The sequence below is a fragment of the Astyanax mexicanus genome, chromosome 25 (genome assembly GCF_023375975.1).
Source record: "Astyanax mexicanus isolate ESR-SI-001 chromosome 25, AstMex3_surface, whole genome shotgun sequence".
Taxonomy (NCBI): domain Eukaryota; kingdom Metazoa; phylum Chordata; class Actinopteri; order Characiformes; family Acestrorhamphidae; genus Astyanax; species Astyanax mexicanus.
This window is the reverse complement of record NC_064432.1, coordinates 11,677,094-11,697,624: the sequence shown is the minus strand read 5'-3', so window position 1 is coordinate 11,697,624 and position 20,531 is coordinate 11,677,094. Positions and strand designations below refer to the sequence as shown.

At 39.7% G+C, this 20,531-nt stretch overlaps 1 protein-coding gene across 11 annotated transcripts in view; it reads right to left on the bottom strand.

Moving 5' to 3' along the window:
• Positions 1–740: 740 nt before the first annotated feature.
• Positions 741–20,531, bottom strand: part of LOC111189998 (NLR family CARD domain-containing protein 3-like) — a 189,992-nt gene continuing 170,201 nt past the window's right edge. For 3 of the 11 annotated variants that reach the window (XM_049472357.1, XM_049472356.1, XM_049472358.1), the window contains 7 exons: positions 14,017–14,065; positions 13,521–13,710; positions 11,470–13,267; positions 10,764–10,937; positions 6,493–6,666; positions 3,334–3,380; positions 744–3,144 (listed from right to left, as the gene is read on the bottom strand). In XM_049472357.1, coding sequence (XP_049328314.1) covers positions 2,576–3,144; positions 3,334–3,380; positions 6,493–6,666; positions 10,764–10,937; positions 11,470–13,267; positions 13,521–13,710; positions 14,017–14,065 — 3,001 coding nt within the window. In that variant the 3' untranslated portion in view covers positions 744–2,575. Of the gene's footprint in view, positions 3,145–3,333; positions 3,381–6,492; positions 6,667–10,763; positions 10,938–11,469; positions 13,268–13,520; positions 13,711–14,016; positions 14,066–20,531 lie in introns of all 11 variants that reach the window. The other 8 variants (XM_049472359.1, XM_049472360.1, XM_049472354.1 and 5 more) reach the window with 6 other exon arrangements.

Below are 20,531 nucleotides of genomic sequence, written 5' to 3'. Positions count from 1 at the left end.
AAATGAAGTTCAGTATATGATTCAATATGATTGTATTCATTATATTTTGACACAAATTAACTTGAAAGCTTTTTATGTAATGTTTGAATAAAAATCCTCAAGATTTAGTGGTGTAATGTCAGGCAGTCTATAGACAAATATCATGGCCTGGATAAGGGGTTAAACCTCTCAGACTGAAAGATCTACCTTTTGCTCAAGGCAAACAAAAATAGTGTGATAAAAGTCCTCAAATGGATCTGAGAGTTTGAACAGGAAGCCACTGTTTCACCTTCTCCTTTTTTATGTCCTAAAACAGGAGGGAAAATGAAGGAAACTCACACTAAGCTCTATAAAATTACTTTTATATAAGGGGTCAGGCCATGCCACTAGTAGGGGTCCAGGGCAGTGTAGTAAGAGATCAGCAGGGAACAGAACTCAGTTTCCCAGAAGCCCCAGTGCTGATTACTGGTGATCACTTATTAGCCACACCTACTGGGGCCACCTTTATAAACAGAGGCTCAATACTGCAGCTTTGTAGAGCGACTGACAGTGTCAATGACAGGACAAAAGAAAGAACTCTAAAACAAAAAAGACTAAAAAACAGAAATGTGGAAAGAAAAAAAATAAACTGAGTTCTTAATTTAGAAGAAAACTGAAGATGTGTTAATGCACGCCTTAATTATTAATTAAACACAATAATTACACCACCCAGCTCGACTCCAACTTCCACTGTAATCTGACCACACAAAACAAAACACACAAAAAATCATCAGTCTCCTGTTCACCTTTCCAGTTGCCCATTTCTTCATTTATTCAGCTTTAATAATATGAATCCATTTTACAATGAAATAAAATAATGACTAACAGAATAATTTAATTAACAGAATAATTAACACAAAGTACAGAATAAGGGATAACAGTAGTAGTAGTTCGAAATATAACAGGACCCACTCATTAGTGTAATCATACTGTGCATTTAGTTCTGACCCTGGGTGTGAGCATAGATAACCTGAATATTTGTTCTCAAACCACCGCAATTTCAGATCATTACCTTATTTCATTTAAATTACATCTTAGTCATAACATATGTACATCCCCTAGCTACTCTATGAAACGTTCAATAATGCATTTTACATCCCAACAATTTACAGGTAAGCTTCACGATTTATCATCTATAATGTACAACTATAATGTAGAACTAGACAAACTAACCGAAGGTTTAGAAAATACCTTTTGCTCCACCTTAGATGGTGTAGCACCCCTTAAACATAAAATAAACAGACCGTAGTACAATAATCAAACTCGTACCTTAAAGCAGTTATGTAGTTATTTAGAGCGTAAATATCGATCAACTAAACTGGAAGTGTTTCACTCTGCGTGAAAAGACAGTCTTGTCAAATATAGAAAAGAACTTAATAAAGCAGCTTAATCTGGCCTCACAGATCGAGATAAATAAAAATAATCCTAGAGCTCTTTCTAGTGTTATTTCCAAACTAACTAAAAACCAGGCAGGTACTGAACCTCAGATTCCAGCCATTCACACCAGCAATGCTTTTATGGACTTCTTCGATAAGAAAATTGAGAACATTTGGGACAAAATTAAACAGATAAGTAGCACATCCTGTTTGTCATCTGGTGCGGCATCAAACAGCACAACCTGCACACTTGATGCAGTCTCCACAAAATTATTAAAACAGGTACTACCAGATATAATTAAACCTCTGTTAATGATAGTAAACTCATCACTCACCCTAGGCCATGTACCCAAAGCCTTTAAAACAGCTGTAATTAAACCTCTGATCAAGAAACTAAATCTTGAGCCTAGTGTACTGTCTAACTATAGACCTATTTCAAACTTACTGTTTATTTCTAAGATTTTAGAAAAAGCTGTAGCCCAACAACTTTGCTCTTACCTGTAAAGAAACCAGATCTATGAAAAATTTCAATCTGGATTGAGGCCTCATCATAGCACTGAGACAGCTTTAGTTAACATAACAAATGATCTGCTTCTTGCCGCTGACCAAGGCTGTTTCCCTACTGGTACTTCTCGGTATTTTCCCTCTAGATAAGGCTGCAGATCCAGGGATTCATAAGGAGTTGTGGTAAACTGAGATGCTGGTGCTGTTGTTCTCCCACTGCACACGGTCACTCAGGTTTGTGGACGGCGGAGTGGGTGGATGCCGGTGTTTCAGGGAGCCTTCGTGTCTATGTTACCTTCTGGCTCTCTGCATTTAGTTAGGCTGTTTTATTCAGATCTGCCGAAGTCATTAGTTTGCCACACTCTGATAATGTTTTATAGTCTCTGTTTTACATGAATCCAGTTAAAACTAATTCCATCTCTCTGCCTTCTATTTTCTATGTTTAATGTTTTGCCTGATTCTTTGTCCTGTGATCATGTTTCTGTAAAGCTGCTTTGTGAAAACATCAGTTGTAAAAAGCACTATACAAATAAATTTGATTTGATTTGAGTAGTGAATAAAGATAACTGTAATTCACAAAATCATCTATATAAAATATTTACATAATTAATATTCATACATACATTCTCCCTCACACACACACACTCAAAGACACACACACTCTGTTACACACAGGGTTATTCTATCTTACACAGACGTACTGAGGAGCCCAATAAAACCCTAAACCCTGCATAGAGGGGCTGAGTGAAGGTGGTATAGAATGTGTGTAAGTGTGTGAGAGTGTGTGAGGGTGTGTGTGAGTGTGTGTGTGTATCAGAGGAGACGCTGTAGAAGGACAGAGTGCCGGCGGGACAGTCCACATACACTCCTACTCTCCTACAGCCGAAGGGAGGAGGGATGAGATCAGTTCTTTTATTATTGTGAAGAACAGAGTAACTGTTCTCAGAGCAGAACAATCTCCAGGAGTTTATATTCTCTCCAAACATACAGTCTGGTCCGTCTCCTTTCCTGCTGATGGTTTTATAACTCAGAGCTACAGTAACTCCTCCTCCTTCGCTCCACTCGGCCTCCCAGTAACAGCGCCCAGTAACACTCTCTCTACTCAGAACCTGATACCACACATCAAACCTCTCTGGATGATCAGGATACGACTGCAGCTCCTCTCTATTCTCCACCATCCTGTTCTCCTCACTCAGAGAGAGACGAGGGTGCACTGTGTTTGGATCCAGTGTGAAATCACAGCCGTCTGAACACAAGAACACACATTACACACTGATACAGAGAGTGTGTTTGTATGTAGTGTTATATTTAGTATGTGTGTGTGTTTGTAGTGTTTGTATGTAGTGTTTTTGTATGTGTTTATGTTTGTGTTATGTTTGTACTGTATTTGTATGTGTGTGTGTGTGTGTGTGTGTGAGAGAGAGAGAGAGCTTACATTTTTTTAATCCAGGTTTGATTCTGATCTTCCCTCCATGTTCCACTCTAAACACACACACACACACACACATAGATCAGCACAGTGTGAGATTTTCAGAAACTAATTTATAAAGAAATACTTTGCATGAAAACGAGTGAACATTTGAGCAGGTTTGAGGCGTCCGTATTCCATCAAAAGATTGCAGAGAGAGCGGAAATTAGTGACACCATGAGGTAAAGTACGGAACTGCAGTTCATACTGCATAAAATCGTGTCTGCCTGGGCCGAGTTGTTTCAATATGGTGTGTCTTGTGTCTGTGGTCATAATTGCGTTTCTGCTCTTGTCTGTATATCTTATTCACAAATGGAGAAAACACGGAACAGTGGTTAAACTTCCCAGGGGTGACTGGGCTACTGAAGTTACTCCAAAAGGGCATGAACAACTCATCCAGGTGGTCCCAAAAGAACCCAGAACAACATTTAAAGAACTGCAGGTCTCACTCACCTTAGTTAAGATCAGTGTTAATTATTCAATAATAAAAAAGAGACTTTGTGTGTGTGTATGTGTGCGTGTGTGTAAAAGAGGAAAAAAAGGAGTGTGTTTAGGAGTAAAGGAATGATACACAGATCTGGGGTTTTCAGTGGATTCATTTGGTCACAGTGTTGAGCCCAATGAGGAAACTGTAAAACTAACACACTGAGAACTCCAGTACAGAACGTTTAGACAGTTAGAGATGAAGAGTCTCTACAGAGCTGTGGAGGAATTCTGTTCCACTCTTCTTTACAGAATTGTTATAATTCCACTACATTGGAGGGTTTTCCAGAATGAACCACCTTTTAAGGTCATGCCACAGCACCTCAATAGGATTCAGGTCAGGACTTTAACCAGGCCACTGAAAAGTCTTCACTTTATTTTTATTTAGCCAATCAGAGGTGGACTTGCTGGTATGTTTTAGATCATTTTCCTGCTGCAGAACCTAAGTTCATTTCAGCTTGAGGTTCTGGAGGTTGCCAGACATTCTGCTTCAGGATTTTTTGGTAGACAGCAGAATTCCTGGTTTCATTAATCACTGCAAGTCTTCTAGGTCTTAAAGCAGCCCCAGACCATCACACTACCACCACCATGTTTTACTGTAGATATAATGATGTTCTTTCTGAAATATGGTGTTAATTATACACCAGATGTAATGGGACAAAAACCTTCCAAAAAGTTTAAAGTTTTTTTCCAAAAGTCTTGAGGATCATCAAGATGTTTACTGGTAGAATTGAGACAAGCCTTAATGTTCTTTTAGCTCAGCAGTGTGTTGTTTTTTGTAAGATACCAGGTTTTAATTATTTTATAAAAGATATAGAGCTCTATTGTTCTTGTTGGATATTCTGGATTTTTTTCTACACATTTCCACATTCAAATCACAGTTTTAGTCAGTATGGGCTTATTGTTTGTGATTTTTGGACACTAACCAAATAAGAATATTTGAAAGGTGGAAACTGTTAGATCACTTTCAGTAAATAGGCAGTAAACATCAGGTTATTAACAGAGGAAGTACATTAAACTGTTTCTTGTGTTCTTCAGCTCAGCAGTGTTTTTTGTTTTGGCACTCTTCCATGCAGTCCATTTTTGCTCAGTCTCTTTCTTATGGAGGAGTCATGAATACTGACCTTAACTGAGGCAAGTGAGGCCTGCAGTTTTTTGGATTAATGGTCTCTTTACGATATGACAAGTTGCTCAAAAGAGGCTCAAAATGCCCAAAAAGCATGTATCATGAAATAAACCAAATAAACCAAAAATAATCACCATGTCACTTGCCATTCCCTTTAAGAGCCAGGTGCAATCTGACTTTGGTGTATTGCTATTTACAGTGCAAAAATATTCGGCCCACTAGAACTTTTCAAACTTTTGCTGCATTTCAGGCTTCAAACATAAAGATATGAAATTGTAATTTTTTTGTGAATCACCAACAAGTGGGACACAATCATGAAGTGGACCAATTTCTTTGGATATTTTAAACTTTTTTTAGAAATAAAAAACTGTGAGATGTGCAATTTTATTTAGCCCCTTTACTTTCAGTGCAGCAAACTGACTCCAGAAGTTCAGTGAGGATCTCTGAATGGTCCAATGTTGACCTAAATGACTGATGATGATAAATAGAATCCACCTGTGTGTAATCAAGTCTTCTTATAAATGCAACTGCTCTGTGATAGTTTTAGAGTTCTGTTAAAAGGGCCTAGAGCATCATGAAGACCAACTTTTCAGTTTTCTATTTCTATAAATAGTTAAAAATATTCAATTAATTTTAATCCACTTCACGATTGTGTCCCACTTGTTAATTCGTCACAAAAATGTACAATTTCATATCTTTATATTTGGAGCCTGAAATGTGGCAAAAGGTTGAAAAGAATACTTTTGCAAGGCACTGTAAATGGTACAGCTCCCTGGACTTGTCCAAATCTTCTCTTCTGTGTAGGTATATTTAAAATCACCATTGCTGTTTAAACATCGCAGGTGGAAATCGTGAAAATATACTGTTGGTGGGGTGTAAATTAGCAATAAGCATCATGACCACCTTGCACAGGGTTTAGGGTAGGGCCTTAAGTGTTCAGAAAGGATCCTGGTTTTGCAGTGACAGATTATTTTTACCTTTTTACTATAAAGAGATGGGATATATGCTGGGATGCTTGACTCTCAGTGTGTATAAAGTTAGTGGGGATCTGTTTTAATCTTGTAACTTTTCTCCTTATTCTGTTTCTCATCACGATTCTCAGGACAGCTCTCCATCACTGGCTCCATGACCAGAACCAGCTAAACTTTTCCACCTGTTCTCTTGGTTCTTTTTACCACCAGAAAGATGAGCCAAAAGAGGATTACAGCAAAGTACTTGGAATTTAGTACAGATGGTTTGGGCATAAAAAATGAACAAAGTGGCTGTGTAATCAAAATAAAACAGAATGACAGAATGATGGTTACATGCTGCTCTACCCTGTTTACCTGGTGACCAGAATCACTACAGGTTTACAGAATTAACCCCTAACTTTCTCAATACTCTGCTTCCCCGTGAGACACATCGCACACACAGGAAAGTGTCCTCTGTAAGAGCACAACAGGCTATATCGAGAGTGACAAAAATATTTTTATTTATCTTACAATAAGATGATAAAATAATTATCAGTTTGGACCTACCTGAGCGTCTCCAGTTTGCAGTGTGGATCATCCAGTCTGGCAGAAAGCAGCTTCACTCCTGACTCTCCTGGGTGGTTGTAGGTCAGATCCAGCTCTTTCAGGTGGGAGGGGTTTGAAATTAAAGCCGAAGCCAGAGAACAACAGCCTTTCTCTGTGATCATACAACCAGATAATCTGCAGACAGAGCAAGAGAATGTGTGAGTGAGTGAAAGAAAACAGAAAAAAAGAAAGAAAACATAACAGACTGAGGAAAAAATGCACTTTAATATTTATAAGACCCTTTCTCACAAATAACACTACAAAATCTGAAAATATCAATAGAAAACTGACGTTTCCTAACAAAGTAGACATGGATTAAGCAATTCATGAAACAAAAACCTCAACAGTACGCATTTCTGTGAATATAGCAGTGTCAGAGTTGGGTACCACCCACAAGTTTATATTAACTTTAGCTAAAATTGTTTTTGCTTGTGCATCACAGTTTTGTAATCAATCTGTGATATATCTCAGATGTTCTTTCAAGTTGGACATTCTTAAGACAACTGCAAAAGAGTTGTATTTGTTTGTTTGGAATACTATGACCTTCGCTAGTCTTTTAATAGATCTTGTGTGATTTGTTATCATCATGGTAAACACTTGAATGTCACATAAATACATGTATAATTAATTCTGTGATATTATTGCACTTGTTTTTCTTTTATAGTGGATATTTAAATGTAAAAAAAAAAAATTAATTTAAGAAATGTAAAATGCAGTTGTTCTTATGTTAGTGGTGTCAATTTAAATGCTTTGCAGAAGACTTGTATTTGTTTGTTTGGTATACTCTAACCTTTGCTAGAATCTTTATCTTGTGTGATTTTTTATTATCATGGTTAATACCTCAATATCACTTGTCAAATGTTAGTGGTGTCAGTTTAAATACTGGTATATACTTTTGAGGGGAGATCAAATCAACGTAGGGTGCAGGAATGAAGAATGCATAACAAACTGGATTGTAAATATCTCAGCTTGGTTGTAAGAATATTTTAATTAGAACTTTGCTCTCTTATGGTAAGGGCGTGGGCACTTGCTAGCTATGCTGAGAGCGTAGACAGAGTAGTGAGTTGTGCTGTACCACAGAGCGTGTGCTAATGCTGCATTTGCTCATGTATGAACTAATAAATAAACAAATGGAATACCACCAGAGCGAGTTTCGTGTATCCAATCTCCTGCAGCAAAGCTCACTCTCTGGTAGAGAGACAGAGAGAGAGAGACAAACAGAGAGAGAATGAGAGGGAGAGAGGCGGAGAGAGAGACAAAGAGAGAAGGAATAAGAGAGAGAGGCGGAGACAGAGATAGAGACAGAGAGATAGAAACAAACAAAAAGAAAGAAACAAACAAAGAGACCAACAGAGAGGGACGGAGAGAGAGAGAGAGAGATGAAGAAAGAGAAAATGAGAGAGGCGGAGAGAGAGAAACAAACAAAAAGAAAGAAAGAAACGAAGAGACCAACAGAGAGGTACGGAGAGAAAGAAAGAGAGAGAGACAAAAAGATAGAGAGAGAGACACGAAGAGAGAGTAACAAAGCTCTCTATCCAAGTCTGAGCTGGATGTCTAAACCGGATTGTTACAGCTGGACACTACATTTCAGCGTTTCAGTTGTTAAGCCAGCAAAAAATCTGCATGTTGTGGGGGGAGGTGGGGCAGATTACAGCAGATGTTGGGGTCAAGGGAGGAGTTTTCCAAGTTCCAGATTTTCACACTTCTTTAAATCTATATTACACAAAGCTAAAATGTAATCTGAAAATGTAATAATAAGCACACAAGCAGAAATGATTTTACAATGACTTCAATGTTTATCCCTTGTATGGTGTTCATATTGTTGTTACCCAGACAGTGTTCATGGGTCTGATGGAACCACTGCATTTTAATTTTTTTAAATTCGGCAAAATTATGCGATTCTACATTAAAATACTTAAAAGATGCTTGCTTCACCTAAATTACAAGCAATATAAACAGTTTATATGTTTAATATTTGCCTTTTACCTTTCTTATTTTACATTTGTTTTAAACAGTGCTACTTTTTTTTATAAAATGCAAAAGAAAATGAATTAAAATAGGTATGAGTGGAAAAATAGTTAATTTTTAAATTTACAAATGAAGTAATGTTTTCTCAACTAATTTTAATTTATTTGAACTTCATTAGGACTTTTACACATGCTGAATATAATGTAACCATATCAGTCTACACAACACACCATACCCACTGAACACATTGCCTTTACATACAAGACTACACAACACATGAGGGGCAGAATTTTACTCTGAGTGTGTTGCATTTGTCCTTGTACTAGATGTAGGTATATAGTGTTTTCTTAGGTTGTTTTTTCCACCCCTCCTTTTGTGGCATTATAACCCAGGATGATCTCTGTTTTTGATGCTCCTGGTTGCAGTACACAAACTTGAAAGAATTGACAGGCCTGTTCTTTATATTCAGCAGTTGGGAAGGAAGCGCTGGCTTGTTTTCTGTATGGTTCCTACCATGGTCAACTTTTTTTTAGGAGCTCCTGTCTCAGCTTGTGCGATGTACAAAAAGTTTTGCATGTGAGTCATGTCCAGGACAACTCTCATTCCTTGATTTTTCTATCTAACTAAAATGTAAAACTGTAAATGGAATAATGTTTTGGATGGAATTTGGGATAAAAAGCTAAAAAAAAAGACTTGATGTCCTGTACCGGAGAAACTGCAATCCGCCAACCCTAGTCGCATTCTTATCACATTGGGCAGCTATGCATAGTGGCTCATTTTTTGGGCAAAAGAGCATTCAATTTCTGACAGGTATCCATTGAATTCTACAACAATATTACAACCTTGTACAGGAACGACAGGGGCAGAAACAAAACACACACAAACTACACACCCAGACAGGAGGAGAACAGAGGGAAGGTACACACCTTTATTAGCCCCGGGTCCAGTAGACCCGAACATCCTGTATGTAATATAAATGTGTAGGGGGGTATACAGTGTGTGTTCATCAAAAATGTGTTCTGATATATGTTCTTCACAGAAAATGACCCAAAGCCAATAAGTTTGAGTTAGAAATAATATTTAATTGTATAATTTTTCCTTTGATAAAAAATTGCATAATTTTTCCTTTGATAAAAAATGTAAACGGGTTCCACAGACCCGAACACCACAGGGTATTTAAGGGTTAAATAACACATTTTATTGATTTTCTAATTGTAACATGTAACATGCTGTTACTTTTGTACATGCCACATTTAATATTTTTTCTAGTGGTGTCAATTGATCAAAAAATATAATCAGATTAACCATGACAATATTTGTGATCAACTGCAATTACACTTTTTCTTCTTAAGGCCAGTTTTTGTAGTGAATATTTAAATGTAAATAAAATAATGAATGTAAAATGCAATTATGTTTATATTAATTGTGTCATTTATATACTTGTGTGTTTGAGGGGAGAAAAAGCTAATGTGGGGTGCTGGAATAAAGAATGCATGGTGAATTGGCTTGGTTTTAGGAAGTGTTTGTTTTTGCACACATGCTTAAAATAGGTAAAATACCATTTAAATGGCCTGGTGGAAATATGTAACGGCCAGGATTAAGTAAAATGTACACTGTCCCTTTAAGAGCTTCATATGCTAAGTGTGCAGCCCTTTTACGTGTGTAGCTAAGCTGGGAGCGTAGAGAACCAGAGTCTATGCTGTGCTGTACCACGGAGACTTCTTTCTTTTATTTCGTTTTTTTGCAAGTAACAACATAAATGTGATCAATGGTGCTGTTTTAGCTCATATAAAGACTATGTTGTATGTCTTTTTTGATGCAGACATTTTAAATTTTCTCTAAAACATTCAGTGAAGAGACATGTTTGGTCATCTCGCCTGTTTCTCAACATAGCAACCTGGATATACTAAATTCAGGGGTGCCAATAAGTGTCACTTGTGATTTTATTAAGATCAGAGGGACATGAATAAAATTACCAAAGCAGAGTTAAAAGAAAAAAAGGACATGTACATAAAAGAGTACAATTACTGTTTTTTGTATTTGGTCTGTAGATTCATTACCATGACAAAGTAAAAGGCATGGAAAAGCCTGAGCAGGGAGAGATGTTTAGGGCTCCTCCCCTTTGCCAATCTGGAAAGACCAACCTGCTCAGTCTGTTCAGACCAGCCTTGCACATTCTTCTGTGTGATTAAGTTTCTTTAGTTGTGTGTTTTCATTGGTTGCCTTGTTTGTTATTTTGGTATGTGATAACCTGAAACACTGACCTGAGAATCTGCAGTTTACAGTGTGAACTTTTCAGTCCAGCAGAAAGCAGCTCCACTCCTGAATCCTGCAGGTCATTGTTACTGAGGTCCAACTCTTTCAGGGGAGAGTTTTCCAGGTTTAAAACTGATTCCAGATTTTCACACGTCTTTACTCCAAGATTACATAAAGCTAGTCTGAAAAACAAGAACAAGCAAATGATTTTACAATAAACCCAAAGAAGAGTAATTTAAAGAATGAATTGACAATAGAAAACAGAATTAAACTGTGAAATGTATTGTCAGTCTAAAGAACTGGTGTTTCTTTATACTGAAATAGTTAACATGCAAAAAGGTCCATTTAACAAAATAGAGAAAGAGGAAGATAAAATGACACCTCTGTCCACATATATTTTAGAAATAAATACAGACACTTAAAATGTGTGTTCTATATGGAATTTTCATGATGTTGTATTGCTAATCATTATTTCTCCCAAGCATACTGAGACTTGTCAAATCTGCAAGGGATGTGTATTTATTTTAACAAAAACATTTAACATACAACTTGCCCAAACATTTTTCTTAAGACTATATATGATTATTCTAAGACAGAATGAAGAAACTTAATTTACTGTTTACATTAAAAAGAGGGCTTAATTTTTATTATTACACACAAAGGATAATGCATGCTTATATATAGTGAAGTGAAGGCCTGAATGAAGATACTCACATGGCTCTTTTGGACATTTTAAATACTGGCAGCAGCCTCAGAAAGCACTCCTCTGATGGATCATATTTATTAAGGTCAAACTCTTCCAGTTCCTCTTCTTCTGAGTTCATCAACACAAACGCCAGAGCTGACCACTGAGCAGGAGACAGCCTGACCTTTTGAGGATGACGATCACCTACACTTAGGTATTTCTGCACTTCCTGCATTAGAGAATGATCATTCAGTTCATTCAGACAGTGGAACAGATTGATGGATTTCTCTGGAGATGAGTTTTGCTCAATCTTCTTCTTGATGTATGTGACTATTTCTTCACTGCTGTGAGAGATCCTCTCTTTCGGGGTCAGTACAACTCGTAACAGAGTTTGATTAGACTCCAATGAGAGACCCAGAAGAAAACGAAGGAACAGGTCCAGGTGTCCACTCTCACTCTGTAAGGCTCTGTCTATGGCACTGCTGAGGAAGTCAGTAATTGTTGACTTGCTGAAGAGTTCAGATAGTTCAGTGTTTTGGTTTTCAGTGGTTTGCTGATTCAGAACGCTTCTGTCAGTGAAGCAGAGAAATGCATATAAAGCAGCAAGAAACTCCTGAACGCTCAGATGTACAAAGCTGAAGACCTTCCCCAGGTGCAGCTCAAGTTCCTCTCTAAAGATCTGGGTACACACTCCTGAGTACACTGACACTTCTCTAATATTGATGCCACTCTCTCTTAGATCTTCCTCATAGAAGATCAGATTTCCTTTCTCTAGCTGCTGGAATGCCAGTTTCCCCAGAGCCAAGATACTTTTCCTAGTCTGCTGAGGATCAAAGTCACTGTTCCCACTGTACCTCTGGCTCTGTTTGATCTGAAAGATCAGGAAGTGTGTGAACATCTGCGTCAGGGTTTTGGGAATTTCTCCACTCTCAGCTTTACTCAGCATACTCTCTAGAACAGTGGCTGTAATCCAGCAGAAGACTGGCATGTGGCACATGATGTAGAGGCTTCTTGAAGACCTGATGTGTGTAAAGACTTTGTTGGCCAGGTCCTGATTACTGATCCTTTTCTTGAAGAACTCCTGTTTCTGAGGGTCACTGAAACCCCGCACTTCTGTTACCCGGTCAACACACTCAGGAGGGATCTGACTGACCGCTGCTGGTCGAGAGGTGATCCAGAGGAGAGCAGAGGGAAGCAGATTCCCCTTGATGAGATTCGTCAGCAAAACATCCACTGAAGTTTGTTCTTCTATATTCACCAAGTTCTCATTGTTCTGGAAATCCAGAGACAGGCGACACTCATCCAGACCATCAAAGATGAACATGATCTTGTAGCTCTTATAATGTCTTGGTTTAAAATCTTGAGTTTCTGGGAAGAAGCTCTGAAGAAGATTCACCAGACTGAGCTTCTTCTCCTTCATCAGATTCAGTTCTCTAAAAGGAAGTGGAAATATAAAGAGAATGTCTTGATTTACTTCTCCTTCCGCCCAGTCTAGAATGAACTTCTGCACAGAGACTGTTTTTCCAATTCCAGCAACTCCTTTAGTCAGTACAGTTCTGATGGGCTGGTTCTGTTGTGGTAAGGGTTTAAAGATGTCATTGCATTTGATTGGTCTTTCCTGTGTTGTTTTTTTCCTGGATGCAGCTTCAATCTGCTTCACCTCATGTTCCTGATTGACATCTCCTCCATCTCCCTCTGTGATGTAGAGCTCTGTGTAGATCTCATTCAGAAGTGCTGACTTTACATGGCCTGAGATTCCTTCATTAAGTCTCTGATATTTAACTCTCAGCTTAGATTTGAGTCTTCGTTGGCATGCTGGGGCTAATTCTGATAACAGATGGAGACAACAAGGAAAATGTAATTAGCTGTGTTCATCATGAAAGACCCCTGTGTAGAATGACTCTGATACAGTAGATAATTGTTAGGTTTAAGGATACATTTGATGCTGTGACACAATGTCTTATAATTACAAAATCCAGTTAACTATTGCTTATTATTCTAATTTAAAAAGCAGAACTCCTCTGAGGAAATACATTAGCCCTTTAAGTTGGTACCCATTATCATGACTCATAACTCTTACTGCTCTCTAGAGTGTTAGCGAGGTCTGTCTGATTCATGTTCCTTAGGATGTGCAGTGTGACCTTGAGCACCCCCTCCCTCTGATCATCCTCCAACTCTCTCTCAGAGCATGCTGGGTAATCTGGACTCAGGAGCTTCTTGAATGTGTTCAGCTTGTTCTTCACTAGAGAGATAAACTTCTCCTGTAGCTCCTGATTAATAACAAACAGAGAATCACTAAAGCTGTTACAGTACAGACAGTGAGATGATGACACTGATCTGAGGAGGAAAGGAGTTATGGATTCTCTGTTGTGTAAAAGGTTTTAACATCATGTTACTGAGCTGCATCTTATTGCATTAATACTAACATTATCACAGTTATAATGCTGTACAAAACTCTATAAAACTGAAGGTGAATAAATTAGTATTTTATTTGTATCAAAACTTTAAAGTGTGATTACATTTATATGTAAAAAAAATAAGGGAGATTCCAATCATATATTTGGTTCAGGACTAACCTGGAATATGTGGTCCAGTGTTTCTCTGGAATAGTTTTTTTTCTTCTTACTGTGAATGAACAGAAAATCCACACTGTAATCCACATGAATAAATCAGATGATTTAAAAATCTTCTGTTTCAATAAAATATGGTGAGATTATTAATAAAATAAAGAATATCAGCAAATAACAGATAAAAATAAAATACCTGTAATTAAAGCCTGCATTTAATCAATAATTTTCTGAATGTATCAGGATTACCAGAACCAGGAGAGACACACGCTGATACACTGATAACAGTTTAAACAGTTTATTAAGAAAAGGGAGAAGCATATAAGGATAGTCTAAAACAGGCAGGATTAGTACACACAGAGAATCAGGCAGAAGAGGAATTAGCAGAAGGGTAAACTAAAACAAGCAAGGTGGACAACAGAAAGCAACAAACAATAAACTGGGCGAGGCAAAAATGGTAAACGGTAAAACAGAAACAGGTCAAAAAACGATAAGTCAGAGTAACAAAGAGAAACGAAATGCGTTGTAGAAGAGCTAGGGAACCTAGATTCAATACTCAGCAACTAACAGCAAAACCTGAGGGGTATTTATACTCAAAAGTTCAGGTGAACAATCAGTAGCTGGGCGAACCAGAAAGCAGCAGCATCACATGTTCTGATGAGTCATTGTATTCCTGAGACCAAGAATGCTCGGAAATGGAGTTTCTATGTTCATCAGAGTTCAGAACAGGCAGACTGACAGCGTCCGGACTGACAAAATGTTTCTTAAAGATAAAAACAGAGCTTGACCTTCTAATAATGTAAATAAAGATTTTTGTAATAATGTCACTGTTTATCTGAAGTTTAGATGTACTTGTCAAAGAACCTGTTGCGTTGAACCACTGTGTCAATGCTTAATTTGTTCTACAATTAACACAATAATCAAATATAAGTAAATGATAAACAGTGCAAATCAGCAACACATTTGAATGTAATTAGAGATACAGCTAGCTGAATACATTACTGTTCTATATATTGTAGAACACATTCTGCCCAATTCTGGATGTATGTACTCACCCCAGTAACTGAGATGTTAAATACATGCAGAACAGATAATTGATTAAGTTTATTTACTGCTTTGCTATAATGAACCCCGCCTACACCATGCGGGGAGGGGAACTGTGATGATGATACTTGGGGTACAGTTCAGAACAGCTTGGGACTGTTCTCAAGCCAAATCCCCCCCGCAGCTAGGTAAGAGATTAATATGAGGGTGGTGATGGGGTGGAGGCGGGTGCGAGGTCGAAAGTCACGTAGGTGAGGAGCACCTGGGAGGTATATATATAGGACCAGGGGGAGGAGCTAGGGAACTTGAGGCGTGGTTCATATCCCAAAACTTTGTTAATTCTTAACAACACTTTGCTATAATGAACCCCGCCTACACCATGCGGGGAGAGGAACTGTGATGATGATACTTGGGGTACAGTTCAGAACAGCTTGGGACTGTTCTCAAGCCAAATCCCCCCAAAAAAGACGAAGTGTGAGGACCGGCAGCCGAATCTGAACTGAAAGTGAGGTAAGCGAAAGTGAGAGTCTGGGGTCTTCAGCAGAACTTCATAAGATCTTGAACGGCGTTTCGGGTGGTTTGAGTGAAAAGTCTTAATAGTAGATGGCATGCAGAGTTAGCATCGTCCTCGTGATACGATTTGAAAACCAGTATAATGTTTGACTGAATGGGGAGTTCGACAGGTTTGTGGCCGGGTCAGTTATCTTCTCTTGACAAGGGAATGTGACAACCATGAAAATCTAAATCAACGTCTAGGGTATGACACTTGCTCCCAACTGGGTTGAAGGCCAATCGGCTGAGAATAGGGGTTGATCTCATGAAGTTTAAGGTGGACTGATTGTCCCTTTTTGGCCTGATGTCTGTTCTTTACATTGTCAGGTCCGTTCGCCCCTTCTGGGGCATAGGCCCCCAACAAGATTTCGCCAGGCATCCCAATCCTGGGCCTTTGTCCTACTTGACTCCAGGTGTACCCCATCCGCTTAAGTCCGCATCCAGATCCCTACGCGACATGTTTCTGGGCCTTCCTCTACTTCTTTCTCCCTGGGTTCCAGGTCAGTGCTTGCTTAGTGATGTTGGAGGCAGGCTTCCGAAGAGTGAGTCCGATCCATCTCCAACACCTTTTCTGGAACTCTTCTTCATGTAGGAAGTTGGTTTGTTTCTACCACAGATCCTGATTGCTGATGATGTTTGGCCAGTGGATCTGGAGAATATTGTGCAGACATGAATTAATGAATGTCTGCACTCTCTTCATTGTTGGCACTGTTGTCCTTCAAATTTCTGCTCCGTACAGCAGTACTGATTTGACAGAGTTAAACAGTCTGATCTTTGTTTGAAGAGTTAGTTCCCTGGATTTCCACACTTCCACAGTTCATTACATGGGAACCAATAATGGGCTTGCAACTGATGATGGGTCCTGCACAATGTCGCGTGCAGCTTGGAAGACAGGATTGTTCTGAAATCAAAGAAGAGAAGCCTGAAGTAGAGAGAGTCCAGCTTAGTCCCCAAAAAAGAGCAACAGGCAGGACCGAAGGTCATCACAGCAGACAGGGGCGCCCGGGCGAAGAACACGGACACCAGAGGGACTTCAACCAGCAGGCGGAGAGAAGTGACGACTGAAGAATTCAGCGCATTAGTATGGCTGGGCGCAGGGGTCCGCCTCGCTTGCAGGGATTGAGGGAACTGAAAAAGAACTGAGGAAACAGAATCGAGGAATTAGAAAGGAGCCATCGCGGAATGGATCAAGGGAACAGGGGAACGGATCGAGGGAACAGGGGAACAGGGGAACTGATCGAGGGAACAGGGGAACGAGGGAACTCGGGAACTGGGGAACTCGGGAACTGGGGAACTCAGGAACTGGGGAACAGGGGAACTCGGGAACAGGGGAACTCGGGAACAAGGGGAACTCGGGAACAGGGGAACTCGGGAACAGGGGAACTCGGGAACAGGGGAACTCGGGAACAAGGGGAACTCGGGAACAGGGGAACTCGGGAACAGGGGAACTCGGGAACAGGGGAACTCGGGAACAGGGGAACTCGGGAACGAGGGAACTAGGGAACAGGGGAACGAGGGAACAGGGGAACGAGGGAACAGGGGAACGAGGGAACAGGGGAACGTAACGAGGGAACTAGGGAAGAGGGGAACGAGGGAACTAGGGAACAAGGGGAACGAGGGAACAAGGGGAACGAGGGAACAAGGGGAACAGGGGAACGAGGGGAACAGGGGAACGAGGGGAACAGTGAAATAGATCAAAGGAAAAGGTGAAATGGATCGAGGGAACAATGAATATAGTGAAATGATTAATTAAATAGAGGAAACAAATTGAATCGAACTGTAAAATAGATCAAGGGAATGATTAATCAATTTGAGGGAACGATGAATAAATAGAGGGAACAATAAATTAAACTAGCAGGGAAATGGATCGAGGGAAAGATTAATAAATCGAGGGGACGATGAAGAGGGAACAATAAATTAAATCCAGCGGTGAAATAGATAGAGGGAATGAGTAAAAACTGAGGGAACGATATAAAATAGAGGAAACCAGAAATTAAATCTAACAGTGAAATAGATCGAGGGAATGATAAATAAATCGAGGGAACGATGAATAAATGTGGGAACAATAAATAAAACTAGCAGTGAAATAGCTCGAGGAATGATCAATAAATCGAGGGGACAATGAAGAGGGAACAATAACTTAAATCTAGCGGTGAAACAGATCGAGGGAATGATTAATAAATCGAGGGAACGATTAATAAATTGAAGGAACAATAACTTAAATCTAGCAGTGAAACTGATCGAGGGAATGATTAATGAATTGAGGGAACGATGAGTAAATAGAGGGAACAATAACTTAAATCTAGCCGTGAAACTGATCGAGGGAATGATTAATAAAACGAGGAAATGATTAATAAATAGAGGGAGCGATGAATAAAAAGAGGGAACAATAACTTAAATCTAACAGTGAAATAGATCTAGGGAATGGTGAAATGGATTGAGGGAACAATTAAATAAATAGAGGGAACAGTAAATTACATAGAGGGAATAATACATAATGCTGAACAGGCAAACAGTTCGACGGAATGCTAGAGAGAACAATTAATAGAGGGAACAATAAATTGATTGAACGAAGGAACAGTGAATTAATTATAGGGAACATTGAATGAATTAAGGGAACAATGAATAGAGTAAATAATAAAATAGAGGAAACCGATATAAATAGAGGGAACAATGGAGTAAATCAAGAACAATAGATCAAACTGAGGGAACCATGTATTAATTCGAGATATTAGATCGGCCTCACCGGCAGGGAGGGAGGGTGGTCGCGCTGTCTGGGAACTGATTCGCTGTGTCGAGCAGTATAGCTGGCGCTGGTGCTGAGGCGTAGAATCAGCAAGTCAGGCAGGTTACGTGCTGGGCCGGGCATCAGACGAGCTGGATCGAGTAGTTTAGCTTGCGCTGAATCAAAGATCCGGTGCTCCGAACCGGGAACCGACTCGCTGGGTCGAGTAGCTTTAGCTTGCACTGAATCGAAAGATCCGGTGCTCCGAACCGGGAACCGACTCGCTGGGTCGAGTAGCTTTAGCTTGCTCTGAATCGAAGGATCCGGAGCTCCGAACCAGGAACCGACTCGCTGGGTCGAGTAGCTTTAGCTTGCGCTGAATCGAAGGATCCGGAGCTCCGAACCGGGAACCGACTCGCTGGGTCGAGTAGATTTAGCTTGCGCTGAATCGAAAGATCCGGTGCTCCGAACCGGGAACCGACTCGCTGCGTCGAGTAGCTTTAGCTTGCGCTGAATCAAAAGATCCGATGCTCCGAACCGGGAACTGACTCGTAGCTTTAGCTAGCGCCGGTGCTGAGGCGTGGAATCAGCGTCTGAGGCGTGGAATCAGCGTGACGAGTCGGGCAGGTAACGTGCTGGGCCGGGTATCAGGGGAGCCGAGTCGAGGAGACCACGGAGCGCAGCCTGGAGTGAGATGAGAGCGGCAGAGGATGAGCGGCCAGGGCGGCAAGATCAGCAGGTGCTGTCGTGCGAGGTCGAAAGTCACGTGCGAGGTCGAAAGTCACGTAGGTGAGGAGCACCTGGGAGGTATATTTATAGGACCAGGGGGAGGAGCTAGGGAACTTGAGGCGTGGTTCATATCCCAAAACTTTGTTAATTCTTAACAACACTTTTAAAGAAGCAATAAATGTCATTTTTTAATGCACTGAAACAGTTTTAGAGGCAATAAAGCTAGCAAAAATGTTTCTTTTCCACCAGACATATGAAGCACTGGTGGTTTTGGCCACCTGATGGGGCTAATGTGCTCTGTGTCATAAAGCGTGAGTGTAGAATATTTTTGTAAAGTTTGGAGAAACGATTCAGTTCTAATATACGTATTAGTTTACCATCAATAATATTTTTTAATTTGTTAGCATTTATTGGGATTAATTCAGAATAAAAGAGGACAGAACAGAGCAAGTAGGTAAAATCTGCATCTTGGTTATATTATAAACAAATGAACACAGCAGGAAATATCAAGGATGTAAGAAATTATCACAGTCATGTTAATTTATCGTAATTTATAAGTTGATAAATTAATTATCCCAACAGGCCTTGTAACATCACCCAACAACACGTTTTTTTAACAACACTCCCCAACTCCGCCCCGTTCAAGAGTTTGCACCAGCAGCAGGTCAGTTGAACTAGACTACCATATCCCACTACTGTCTCTATACATAGATTAGGGGTGTGTGATACATATAGTCTACGATCATATCTTAATTACTGTGTTGATGATGTGATGAGCTGATGTTACCGAGTATGTTAATTACTGGGGAAAAACAACAATCAAAATGCATTTATTCCACGTGTTCACTAGGTCATGTTTTAGGACAGACTGCTGACGTGTGCATTGAGAATAGCCATGCAGTAAGTTAGCTAGCATAGGCTAACCCTGATTTCACACTGGCAGGTGACAAGTCCTGTGATGTTGCGCTGTTTATCCGTGTGGCTGCTAAGCACAGACGCTAATCCAGCAAGCTACCTATCGAGTCATCCACTGTTATTCACGCTTCATTTTCCTCCAAACTGTTGACACAGCGTCACTGTGCTGAAATCTCTCTCTCTCTCTCTCTCACACTCACTCACACACACACACAAACACACACAGCTGATGTCACGTTTAATCTTTTCAGGTTGTTAAAGGTGGAATATCAAGATACATGTTTTTGAATAATTAGCTGAAAAAATTGCAAAAATTATTGAGATAATGTTTTTTATCACTCCAACCTGTAGCTGATATTATAATTTACTCTTATTGTTCAGGTCAGTCAGTCTAATCTAAACCCTGCCTCCCCATTCCACCCAGCTGTGTACAGTAGGGGTGGGCGATATTTCTCTAAAATAATATTACGATATTTCATGGTATTTTCACGATAACGACACTTTTGGCGATATGACACTGATTTAGAAAAGATATTTAGAATTTTTTTTATTGCATGCA